General features: G+C 38.2%; 1 protein-coding gene across 1 annotated transcript in view; it reads left to right on the top strand.

Moving 5' to 3' along the window:
* The window catches only part of LOC128649300 (annexin A1), a 106,668-nt gene extending 92,917 nt beyond the window's left edge, over positions 1 to 13,751 (top strand). Inside the window, exon 13 of the mRNA XM_053702499.1 lies at positions 13,448 to 13,751. Within this exon, the coding sequence (XP_053558474.1) occupies positions 13,448 to 13,510 (63 nt within the window). The 3' untranslated portion in view covers positions 13,511 to 13,751. The remainder of the gene's footprint in view (positions 1 to 13,447) is intronic.
* Positions 13,752 to 14,032: the final 281 nt, after the last annotated feature.

Below are 14,032 nucleotides of genomic sequence, written 5' to 3'. Positions count from 1 at the left end.
TTTATTGGGTTTACGTTAAAAGTAGGAATATACTTAAAATCACTCTTAAGCACCGATTTTCCTGATGTCAGCAAATTAGTATAAGTCAAGGTTATTGCTCCTAGTACTTAGGTGTTGATTGTGGGCTGGAATAGGTGCTGCTATATACTTGTATCAGGAGACCTGATATACCAATTTATTGAAGTCCAAAGTTACTAATTCTTATGTGAGAATTAAGTATATGATATATTCTTTATATCTCAATAGTGATATATCTTAGCGTAGCCTGATTTAGATTAAATACTGGATATATAATTTTTAATATTTCTGCTTGTTGCCAAAGTGGAATTATATATACCCAATTGATTATTTGGATTCTGAATAGAATCTCTTGACTCCGCTTTAGAGTATTAGCAGTTGCCTACCTCCGGATTGAAGAGTAGGTTGTTCCCTCCATTATAACAAAAGCTAACCTTCATATATGTTTTTAAATTGTATCTGAATAATTGAGCTACAATTTTATCTTTATTGAGATAATGTATATTGTTGTAGTACTTAATAGACTTATGTGTATTGGTTTCTCTGCGATTGTGAATAACATTCGTTGCTGTTTGGTGTGCTTAAACAATAATTTCAAAGATTATATTCTTTAATCTTTGCACTTAAACTGTATGTGCTTCCGACTTGTGAATCATACACAGTTTGTATTTTATGAATGAACTTCGGTAAGATTTATCTGCTCACAGTTTCTTTAGTATTAGTTTAAATAGCTCTCTGTGATGCGGTAGTAGATAACCTTATATGTCGCAACTTTGGAGCTTATCTGATTCTATCATCACAGAATGATTAGATACCCATCTGGATAACTCATAATATACTAGTGATTAAATAATGTAGTTTCTTAGTATGATGGAACGTATCTGTTCTCAGTGACAACAAAGTTTAAACAGATAGATGTACAAGCATTCCGCTTATTTTGTGAGTCTCCAAAGTTATAACCTAATGTTCATATCAATTTCACACTTGCAGTAAATTATACTTAATCTGTGTACATTTCACTTTGCATACAGACAGGATTGCCCCGGAAATAGGTTTGTGCACTGTTTTGTTGTATAAGCTGTATTAACGGCAAAAATTATGCATACGTGATCAAGCTGCACATACTCATCTAGTCCAAAGCTAATATGATAGTACTCTAAATATATTTTGTGCACCTTAGTTATGTAAAACACAGTTATCTTACAACAAGCGGTATCATGGATGTGGATGTATACCAAATACAGCTCGAAATGAGTTAAATTATTAGGCAGTAACGCCAAACAAAGTTCTATTATTAAGTCTTTATATATTTTGCAAATTTAAGTTAGCTCATATAGGAGAGATAGTACTTGCAATAATATTCAGTACCAGCACCATATATTCAACACCTGATTAGATCTGAGCGTTCATTTTCAAGTGAAACCGTGGCTGACTACAGTAATTTGCGGTAGCTTAAGGCTGTCTAAAAACACAGGAGCTCCTAGGACTCCTCACCATTGCCCTATCGTCCCTAACATGTTTCGCAACTAAACGTTGCTTTTTCAAAGGTGAACGCGCCGCAATATTCGCGGCTATTTAAGGCCGTTAGAAACACGCCCCCAATAGGCGTGTAATGTAATTCAGACCAATGATGTGAGATGAACTAATGATTGACGTGTGAAGACGCATCTGAATACTACTGTTAGAGCAGTTCACTTAATTCTAATTATGAGCTTATTCTTGAGTTCTTCCCAAGCCTGAAATTAAATACTGATGCGAATATGGTATAGAAAAAGCAATTAGTCTTTTTGAAAAGTTTTATTTTCCAAATATGTTGACAGAGGTGGCTGATATTGTATTAACCACAGTTACTCTGTGCAAAAGTTAGTATCATTATGATATACATATTTTTTTATCCTGAAGTATTATTATTTTGTTACTAAACCTAACTATACCTATGATTGTGATCTATGTGAAACCCAATATATAGTATATGGGGATGATTATATTGTGAACTAACGTGTTGCATCGTGATTCCAAACATAAGATGACAAATAATAAATAAAAGGATTCATCAATACAGTACAGGAATGAATCAAAAAAAGGGGGGAGGGAGAATGTGTGTTATGACATCAACCTGACTGGAATTGCTGTGTACATTATATTGTGAACAGGGGGGATTTTAATCTCATGTGTGGTTATAATCATTGTAGAGGAGATATGAAATAAAGGGAATATATACAATAGTATAGGGGCGTGAAAAAACCATAATAAAAAATCATAATAAAAAATCACTTTCCGTGGTGTTGAAGTGAGTGCACCATCACTTGTCTAGTGACTTAGTGTGTGAGTGTATATTACGTGTAACGTTGACAACGTACTGTTTCTGTGATTCGCTGTCTACCTTCCATAGACAATCAGATTTTACAAAAAAGGGGTAAAATTATTTACTTCATTTAATCCATATGGTTGGACTGAGTTCAAGAGAAAGATCCATTTGCTCTCTGCTCTGAGCAGGACGTCCTCTACATTACCACCTCTTATGCCCAAATGTATTTTCTGGATCCCAAAGCATTTTAGATCCGACTGTTTGGAATTATGTCTTTTCAAGAAATGTCTGGCTACAGATGTCAAATTTTTCCCTTCTTGCAGATCTTTAGTTGCATTTTTTATATTCCTCAGATGTTCTTGGAGTCTTAGTCTTATTTTTCTTGTTGTCATACCAACGTATACCAGGTTACATTTGCATTGTAAGACGTATATGACTCCTTCTGTATGGCAATTGATGTAGGATTCAATTTTATGGATTTTCCCAAAGTGGTCAGTGATTTCTTGTTTGTTGACCATGAAGCTACAGGTGCTGCATGTTCCGCATTTAAATGATCCTTTCTTGAAGGCTCCCACAGTTCTTGGTCCCTGTAAGTGGCTGGGGCTAATAAGATCCTTTAGATTACGAGTCCTTCTGAAACCAGTTTGTACTTTTTCTCCTACGATTTTGGAGATTACAGGATCAGAGGTTAGGATGTGCCAATTATTCTGCATAATATTAAGAACTTGAGAGCTTTTGGGGTTGTAGGTGGAGATAAATCTCACTTGTTCCTGTTTTGATTTAGTTTTCGTTTTCAGCAGTTCATGTCTCATGGTATTTTTAGCTCTAAATTCTGCTTTTTTTATTGTTCTTTTGCTGTAACCTCTTGAGATTAGTCTCTCCGTTAGTTCTTTTGCTCTTATTTTGTAATTCTCTTCTGTGGAGCAATTGCGTCTCATCCTGAGGAATTCTCCTGTGGGGAGCGCTTTTACTGTGTTGGGGGCATGAGCACTTGTACTAAAAAGTAGACTGTTGGTAGCAGTTTTCTTACGATGGACATCTGTTTCCACTGTGCCTGTTGTTGTTTTTGTAATTTTTAAATCCAGAAAGTCTATACTTTTTTGACTTGCTTCATAGGTCAATTTGATGTTTAGTGTGTTGGTGTTCAATTTGGCCATGAATTGGTCCAATTCTGCACGAGTGCCCTCCCATAGGAAGAGCACATCGTCTATGTATCTCATCCATAATGGTATTTTGTTTAAATCCTCAGTATTGTCATCTGAGAACACATGTTTTTGCTCCCACCAGCCTAGAAAGAGATTAGCATAGGTGGGAGCAAAAACATGTGTTCTCAGATGACAATACTGAGGATTTAAACAAAATACCATTATGGATGAGATACATAGACGATGTGCTCTTCCTATGGGAGGGCACTCGTGCAGAATTGGACCAATTCATGGCCAAATTGAACACCAACACACTAAACATCAAATTGACCTATGAAGCAAGTCAAAAAAGTATAGACTTTCTGGATTTAAAAATTACAAAAACAACAGGCACAGTGGAAACAGATGTCCATCGTAAGAAAACTGCTACCAACAGTCTACTTTTTAGTACAAGTGCTCATGCCCCCAACACAGTAAAAGCGCTCCCCACAGGAGAATTCCTCAGGATGAGACGCAATTGCTCCACAGAAGAGAATTACAAAATAAGAGCAAAAGAACTAACGGAGAGACTAATCTCAAGAGGTTACAGCAAAAGAACAATAAAAAAAGCAGAATTTAGAGCTAAAAATACCATGAGACATGAACTGCTGAAAACGAAAACTAAATCAAAACAGGAACAAGTGAGATTTATCTCCACCTACAACCCCAAAAGCTCTCAAGTTCTTAATATTATGCAGAATAATTGGCACATCCTAACCTCTGATCCTGTAATCTCCAAAATCGTAGGAGAAAAAGTACAAACTGGTTTCAGAAGGACTCGTAATCTAAAGGATCTTATTAGCCCCAGCCACTTACAGGGACCAAGAACTGTGGGAGCCTTCAAGAAAGGATCATTTAAATGCGGAACATGCAGCACCTGTAGCTTCATGGTCAACAAACAAGAAATCACTGACCACTTTGGGAAAATCCATAAAATTGAATCCTACATCAATTGCCATACAGAAGGAGTCATATACGTCTTACAATGCAAATGTAACCTGGTATACGTTGGTATGACAACAAGAAAAATAAGACTAAGACTCCAAGAACATCTGAGGAATATAAAAAATGCAACTAAAGATCTGCAAGAAGGGAAAAATTTGACATCTGTAGCCAGACATTTCTTGAAAAGACATAATTCCAAACAGTCGGATCTAAAATGCTTTGGGATCCAGAAAATACATTTGGGCATAAGAGGTGGTAATGTAGAGGACGTCCTGCTCAGAGCAGAGAGCAAATGGATCTTTCTCTTGAACTCAGTCCAACCATATGGATTAAATGAAGTAAATAATTTTACCCCTTTTTTGTAAAATCTGATTGTCTATGGAAGGTAGACAGCGAATCACAGAAACAGTACGTTGTCAACGTTACACGTAATATACACTCACACACTAAGTCACTAGACAAGTGATGGTGCACTCACTTCAACACCACGGAAAGTGATTTTTTATTATGATTTTTTATTATGGTTTTTTCACGCCCCTATACTATTGTATATATTCCCTTTATTTCATATCTCCTCTACAATGATTATAACCACACATGAGATTAAAATCCCCCCTGTTCACAATATAATGTACACAGCAATTCCAGTCAGGTTGATGTCATAACACACATTCTCCCTCCCCCCTTTTTTTGATTCATTCCTGTACTGTATTGATGAATCCTTTTATTTATTATTTGTCATCTTATGTTTGGAATCACGATGCAACACGTTAGTTCACAATATAATCATCCCCATATACTATATATTGGGTTTCACATAGATCACAATCATAGGTATAGTTAGGTTTAGTAACAAAATAATAATACTTCAGGATAAAAAAATATGTATATCATAATGATACTAACTTTTGCACAGAGTAACTGTGGTTAATACAATATCAGCCACCTCTGTCAACATATTTGGAAAATAAAACTTTTCAAAAAGACTAATTGCTTTTTCTATACCATATTCGCATCAGTATTTAATTTCAGGCTTGGGAAGAACTCAAGAATAAGCTCATAATTAGAATTAAGTGAACTGCTCTAACAGTAGTATTCAGATGCGTCTTCACACGTCAATCATTAGTTCATCTCACATCATTGGTCTGAATTACATTACACGCCTATTGGGGGCGTGTTTCTAACGGCCTTAAATAGCCGCGAATATTGCGGCGCGTTCACCTTTGAAAAAGCAACGTTTAGTTGCGAAACATGTTAGGGACGATAGGGCAATGGTGAGGAGTCCTAGGAGCTCCTGTGTTTTTAGACAGCCTTAAGCTACCGCAAATTACTGTAGTCAGCCACGGTTTCACTTGAAAATGAACGCTCAGATCTAATCAGGTGTTGAATATATGGTGCTGGTACTGAATATTATTGCAAGTACTATCTCTCCTATATGAGCTAACTTAAATTTGCAAAATATATAAAGACTTAATAATAGAACTTTGTTTGGCGTTACTGCCTAATAATTTAACTCATTTCGAGCTGTATTTGGTATACATCCACATCCATGATACCGCTTGTTGTAAGATAACTGTGTTTTACATAACTAAGGTGCACAAAATATATTTAGAGTACTATCATATTAGCTTTGGACTAGATGAGTATGTGCAGCTTGATCACGTATGCATAATTTTTGCCGTTAATACAGCTTATACAACAAAACAGTGCACAAACCTATTTCCGGGGCAATCCTGTCTGTATGCAAAGTGAAATGTACACAGATTAAGTATAATTTACTGCAAGTGTGAAATTGATATGAACATTAGGTTATAACTTTGGAGACTCACAAAATAAGCGGAATGCTTGTACATCTATCTGTTTAAACTTTGTTGTCACTGAGAACAGATACGTTCCATCATACTAAGAAACTACATTATTTAATCACTAGTATATTATGAGTTATCCAGATGGGTATCTAATCATTCTGCGATGATAGAATCAGATAAGCTCCAAAGTTGCGACATATAAGGTTATCTACTACCGCATCACAGAGAGCTATTTAAACTAATACTAAAGAAACTGTGAGCAGATAAATCTTACCGAAGTTCATTCATAAAATACAAACTGTGTATGATTCACAAGTCGGAAGCACATACAGTTTAAGTGCAAAGATTAAAGAATATAATCTTTGAAATTATTGTTTAAGCACACCAAACAGCAACGAATGTTATTCACAATCGCAGAGAAACCAATACACATAAGTCTATTAAGTACTACAACAATATACATTGTCTCAATAAAGATAAAATTGTAGCTCAATTATTCAGATACAATTTAAAAACATATATGAAGGTTAGCTTTTGTTATAATGGAGGGAACAACCTACTCTTCAATCCGGAGGTAGGCAACTGCTAATACTCTAAAGCGGAGTCAAGAGATTCTATTCAGAATCCAAATAATCAATTGGGTATATATAATTCCACTTTGGCAACAAGCAGAAATATTAAAAATTATATATCCAGTATTTAATCTAAATCAGGCTACGCTAAGATATATCACTATTGAGATATAAAGAATATATCATATACTTAATTCTCACATAAGAATTAGTAACTTTGGACTTCAATAAATTGGTATATCAGGTCTCCTGATACAAGTATATAGCAGCACCTATTCCAGCCCACAATCAACACCTAAGTACTAGGAGCAATAACCTTGACTTATACTAATTTGCTGACATCAGGAAAATCGGTGCTTAAGAGTGATTTTAAGTATATTCCTACTTTTAACGTAAACCCAATAAAAGTTATATTTTAATTGTAATCTGTTTTCTCCCCTTCCACTTATTCCTTAGGGAATAATTTGTATCATCCAGTTAGATTTAATTCATTTACAGACCTAGGAGTGCTATAAGTGTATACTTTCTCTTTCTTTGCTAAATACGGTTTTATACACAGCACCCACATCCTGACAAATTATTAAATAAGTGTAGGAATAAGGTCATATACGCTAGTAGTGCCATTGGTTTCCTTTCAAATCTCGATTCTCTTTGGCTGTGTTAGTAATAGGAAGTGAGGTAGGTAAAGTGAGGTGTTAATTTTAGATTCTTCAATCAAGAAGTTTTTTATTTTAAAATGGTACCGGTGAGTACTATTTTTCTCAGGGAGATATCAGTCTGGATTCCTAAGAGGAATGAAGAGATCCTTTTTTCTACCCTGAGGTTGATAATCTTGGCAGACGTTACTAAGATCCATTCTGGTTCCCACAGAGCTTCTGAAGGTAGTGCAAGAGAAATCTTCAGTGTGGAGAACGGTGTCATGCTACAAGCAGCATTGAGGTATGTTCAGTCTTTTATTTCTGAGGAGACTTGTTATATCAGAACTGGCTGACATTATTCCCTGTAAGGGAAGGGGTAAGCAGTAGACCTGTATGGATCATGGTGTTACTGAATTTACTGTGTTATATACATATTGATTACTGTGCTTGGGTAATTCAATAGGGGCTTGACACTGGGAGAGGTTATGGAGACTGTGAATGTGACGCCACGCCACTAGAAGGCAGCACGCACTAGCTCCGGTGGGGCCTAAAGTTGATTTTCAGTCACTGGATCGTTGTCGAGTCAATCTTGAGTACCTTGGGGGCAGGGGCTGTTTTCATTGTTAAAGTTTATTTTTTAAATAAAAAGTCTCTTTAAAGGGTGATTTAGCCTTTACTTAAAGGGTGCAATAATTCTTGGCAAAATTGATCTGTTTCCTATACATTGTTAGTGATAAAAATCGTTTTTGGTGCAAAACAGTAAATAAGGTTAACGACTATTGTGGCTATTGCTAGTCTGTTTAACATGTCTAAACACATAGAACAAGGAGTTTCCTCAAGTTCAGAGGCCATTGTGGAACCCCCTCTTACTTTGTGTACCCCTTGTACTGAAAGGGCCTTACAATGTAAAAAGCATATTTTATGTAAAGAAAGTGTGCCTAAGGATGATTCTCAGTCTATAGAGAATCAGGATATGCCACCTAATTCTCAAAGTGTCACAACCTTTAATGCCCACCCAAGCGACGCAGAGTTCCTCAACCGCGTCTAATTCTTTTACTCTGCAGGATATGGCTGCAGTGCAGTTATGTCAACTACCCTTACAGAGGTATTATCTAAGTTACCAGTGTTACAGGGCAAATGCAGTAGGACAGGAATCAATGTAAATACTGAGTCCTCTGATGCTTTGTTGGCTATTTCCGATGTACCCTCACAGGGATCTGAGTTGGGGGTCAGGGAACTTTTGTCTGAGGGAGAACTTTTGGAATCGGGAAGTGTGTTACCTCAGACAGATTCGGACGTCATGTCCTTTAAATTTAAGCTGGAACACCTCCGCCTGTTACTTAGGGAGGTTTTAGCGACTCTGGATGACTGTGACCCTATTATGGTACCACCAGAGAAATTGTGTAAAATGGACAAGTATCTGGAAGTTCCCGCTTACACTAATGTTTTTCCAGGTTCCTAAGAGAATTTCGGAGATTATAAAGGAGTGGGACAGACAGTGTATACCATTCTCTCCTCCTCCTCCTAATTTTATGAAAATGTATCCCATATCAGACACCATTCGGGACTCTTGGTAAACTGTCCCTAAGGTGGAGGCAGCTATATCTACCCTGGCTTAGCGTACAACTATTCCTATTGAGGACAGTTGTGCTTTCAAAGACCCTATGGATAAGAAATTAGAGGGTCTTCTAAAGAAATTATTTATTCATCAGGGGTTCCTTTTACAACCGACAGCGTGCATTGATCCAGTTACTACTGCAGCAGCTTTCTGGTTTGATGCTCTAGCAGAGATTCTTAAGATTGAGAACCCTTTAGAGGATTTTTTTAGATAGAATTAAGGCTCTCAAGCTAGCTAATTCTTTTATCACAGATGCCGCCTTTCAAATTGCTAAGCTGGTGGCTAAAAATGCAGGATTTGCCATTTTAGCGCGTAGAGTGTTATGGTTAAAATTGTGGTCTGCTGATGTGTCATCCAAGTCAAAACTCTTGGCTATTCCTTTCAAGGGTAAGACCCTATTCGGGCCTGAGTTGAAGGAAATCATTACTGGAGGTAAAGGTCATCTTCTACCTCAGGATAAGTCTGCTAAGATGAGGGGTTAACAAAATAATTTTTGCTCCTTTCAGAACTTTAAAGGAGTACCCTCTTCTTCCTCTTCCTCCACAAAACAGGAAGGGAATTTTGCTCAGGCCAAGTCCATCTGGAGACCCAACCAGGCTTGGAACAAGGGTAAACAACCCAAGAAGCCCGCTGCTGCTACCAAGACAGCATGAAGGGGCAGCCCTTCATGGGGACCGGATCTAGTAGGGGGCAGACTTTCTCTCTTTGCTCAGGCTTGGGCAAGAGATGTTCAGGACCCTTGGGCACTAGAAATCGTGACCCATGGGTATCAACTGGATTTCAAAAGTTTTCTCCCAAGAGGGAGATTTCTTCTTTCACGATTGTCTGTAGACCAGATAGAGAGGCGTTCTTACGTTGTGTAAAATCCCTCTCTACTATGGGAGTAATTTGTCCCGTTCCAAGACTAGAACAGGGGCGGGGGTTTTACTCCAATCTTTTCATGGTTCCCAAAAAAGAGGGAACGTTCAGACCCATTTTAGACCTCAAGAGTCTAAACAAGTTTCTCAGAGTCCCATCTTTCAAGATGGAGACTATTCGAACAATTTTACCAATGATCCAGGAGGGTCAATATATGACTACCGTGGACTTGAAGGATGCATACCTGCATATTACTATCCACAAGGATCATCATCCGTATCTAAGGTTTGCCTTCCTGGACAAACCTTTTCAGTTCGTTGCGCTTCCCTTCGGGTTGGCCACAGCACCCAGGATCTTCACAAAGGTTCTAGGGTCCCTTCTGGCGGTTCTCAGGCCGCGGGGCATAGCAGTGGTGCCTTATCTGGAGGATGTTCTGATTCAGGCGTCAACCTATCTAACAAAGTCTCATACAGACAGTGTTGTCCTTTCTGAGAACTCACGGATAGAAGGTGAATTTATAAAAGAGTTCACTAGTTCCACAGACAAAGGTTCCCTTCTTGGGAACTCTGATAGATTCCATAGCAATGAAGATTTTTCTGACGGAGGTCAGAAAGTCAAAGATTCTAGATACATGCCGAGCCCTTCAGTCCAATCCTCGGCCGTCAGTGGCTCAGTGCATGGAGGTAATTGGATTGATGGTGGCGGCAATGGACATCATTCCGTTTGCTCGATTTCATCTCAGACCATTGCAACTGTGCATGCTCGGACAGTGGAATGGGGATTATGCAAATTTATCTCCTCAGATAAATCTGGATCAGGTGACCAGAGTGTATGGACTCAGATGGAGTCTCTACTTCCAATCAATATTCTGGAATTGAGAGCGATATTCAATGCGCTTCAGGCGTGGCCTCAGTTGGCTTCGGCCAAATTCATCAGATTCCAGTCAGATAACATCACGACTGGGGCTTACATCAATCATCAGGGAGGAACGAGGAGTTCCTTAGCGATGACAGAAGTATCCAAGATAATTAGATGGGCAGAGGCCCACTCTTATCTGTCAGCAATTTACATCCCAGGAGTGGACAACTGGGAAGCAGACTTTTTAAGCCGACAGGTTTTTCATCCGGGGGAGTGGGAACTCCATCCGGAGGTATTTGCCTCACTGATTCTCCGATCGATATGGATCAAGGTCGAGGGATCCTCAGGCCGAACTGATAGATGCCTTGGCAGTGCCTTGGTCGTTCAACCTAGCTTATGTGTTTCCACCGTTTCCCCTCCTTCCCCGAGTGATTGCTCGGATCAAACAGGAGAGGGCTTCACTAATTCTAATCGCGCCTGCGTGGCCACGCAGGACTTGGTATGTAGATCTAGTGGACATATCCTCTCTGCCTCCGTGGAAACTTCCAGTGAGACAGGGCCTTCTCATTCAAGGTTCTTTTTTAACATCCAAATCTAGTTTCTCTGCAGCTGACTGCTTGGAGATTGAACGCTTGATTTTATCTAAGAGGGGTTTCTCTGAGTCGGTCATCGATACTTTGATTCAGGCGCGTAATTCTGTCACCAGAAAGATTTATCATAAGATATGGCGTAAATATCTTTTGTGGTGTGAATCCAAGGGCTACTCATGGAGTAAAGGATTGGAGAAAGGTTTATCGGCGAGTTCCTTAAAGGGACAAATTTCTGCCTTGTCAATTTTGCTACACAAACGTTTGGCAGATGTTCCAGACGTTCAGTCTTTTTGTCAGGCTTTAACTAGAATTAAGCCTGTATTTAGACCAATTGCTCCACCCTGGAGTTTGAATTTAGTTCTTAAAGGGGTTCCGTTTGAACCCATGCATTCCATAGATATTAAGTTGTTATCTTGGAAACATTTTATTTCTGGTTGCTATTTCTTCTGCTCGTAGAGTTTCTGAGCTTTCATCACTACAATGTGACTCGCCTTATCTTATCTTCCATTCTGATAAGATGGTTTTACGTACCAAACCTGGTTTCCTTCCTAAGGTTTTTTCTAATAAGAATATTAATCAGGAAATCGTTGTTCCTTCATTATGTCCTAACCCTTCTTCTAAGAAGGATCGTATGTTGCATAACCTGGATGTGGTCCGTGCCCTGAAGTTTTACTTGCAGGCGACTAAGGATTTCTGTCAATCATCTTCATTATTCATTGTTTTTTTCTGGAAAGCGTAGGGGTCAGAAAGCTACGGCTACCTCTTTCTTTATGGCTGAAGAGTATCATCCGTCTGGCATACGAGACTGCTGGACAGCAGCCTCCTGAAAGAATTACGGCTCATTCTACTAGGGCTGTGGCTTCCTCATGGGCTTTTAGAAACGATGCTTCTGTTGAACAGATTTGCAAGGCTGCGACTTGGTCGTCTCTTCACACTTTTTCCAAATTTTCCAAATTTGATACTTTTGCTTCTTCTGAGGCTGGTTTTGGGAGAAAAGTTCTTCAAGCAGTGGTGCCTTCCGTTTAGGTCTCTGTCTTGTCCCTCCCTTTCATCCGTGTCCTGTAGCTTTGGTATTGTATCCCACAAGTAAGGATGAAATGCGTGGACTCGTCATATCTTGTAGAAGAAAAGTAAATTTATGCTTACCTGATAAATTAATTTCTTCTACGCTATGATGAGTCCACGGCCCTCCCTGTCATTTTTTAAGACAGATTTACATTTTATTTTTTATCAACTTCAGTCACCTCTGCACCTTTGGCTTTTCCTTTCTCTTCCTAACTTTGGTTGAATGACTGGAGGGAGGGGAGGATATAGATAGATAGATAGATAGATAGATAGATAGATCTGCTGTGGTGCTCTTTGCCACTTCCTGTTAGGAGGATAAATCCCACAAGTAAGGATGAAATCCGTGGACTCGTCATATCGTAGAAGAAATTAATTGATCAGGTAAGCATAAATTTAGTTTTTTTGCCTCGGCTGAGGCCGCTTTTGGGAGACAGGTTCTTCAAGCAGTGGTGCCTTCCATTTAGTATCATCTGTGTACTCTAGTTTGGGTATTGAATGTCATTAGTAATTAAGATGATCCGTGGACTCATCGTGTTTTAAAAAATAAAATAAAATTTATGCTTACCCGATAAATTTATTTCTTTTTTGACACAAGTCCACGGCCCGCCCTGTTTCTTTAGACAGGTTGTGGGTTACCTACACTTCAGGCACCTCGGCTTTTCCTTTCTCTTCCTAACTTCGGTCAAATGACTGGAGTGGGAGGGTAGGGAGGAGCTATTTAACAGCTCTGCTGTGGTGCTCTTTGCCTCCTCCTGCTGACCAGGAGCTGAATATCCCATTAGTAATTAAGATGATCCGTGGACTCATTGTGTCAAAAAAGAAATACATTTATCAGGTAAGCATAAATTTTCTTCTTTGCTAGTACTTTTTTACAATATTGGAAGAGGAAATGCTGAATATTGCAGATCTAAAACTATTTTTAAATAAATTGGGCACATTGCTTTTCACAAGTCCTATATAAATTATTTTGTATTTCCATTTACAGGAAGAAAAACTTAAAGGCGACTATGAAACTATTGTTCTGGCTTTGGTAGGATTAGACAACTAGATATCCTTTGTCGGCACAAATCTACGTGGTTTATGATTTATACATCATCGTTAGAGCTTAGTGAATCCGTGCATGAGTATTAAAGAAAACATAACCTGTTACATGTTGCAATATGTTTAAAATACAGTTGCTAGTCAAATTAACCCCTTTTATCTGTTTCAGTTAGATATTTTCCATGAAAACATTAACATTACAGTATAAATGTTTGTTTTGTTTCTTAAATAAAAATAAATTAAAAATGTTTGGTTAATTTTATTTTTAAATGATTGGCTCTAACAGCATTTCACGCAGTTACAAGACCAAGGTTCTAAATTGTGCTGGTCTAACGCAAGGTGTCTTGTGCTTGATCTGCAGATTTCTTTTCTTGTGGACAGATAAAATGAACATTTATTATTGTTCTTGTCTTGGATTAAGCAAATATTAAATTATATGGCTGTTTTTAAGAAAAGACGTGTTTCAACCCTTACTGATGATATTGCACATCTTGTAATTACAATACACCAATCTACCTACATGTTGTGA

The sequence above is a fragment of the Bombina bombina genome, chromosome 2 (genome assembly GCF_027579735.1).
Source record: "Bombina bombina isolate aBomBom1 chromosome 2, aBomBom1.pri, whole genome shotgun sequence".
NCBI lineage: Eukaryota > Metazoa > Chordata > Amphibia > Anura > Bombinatoridae > Bombina > Bombina bombina.
This window is presented reverse-complemented; position numbering and strand designations above follow the sequence as displayed.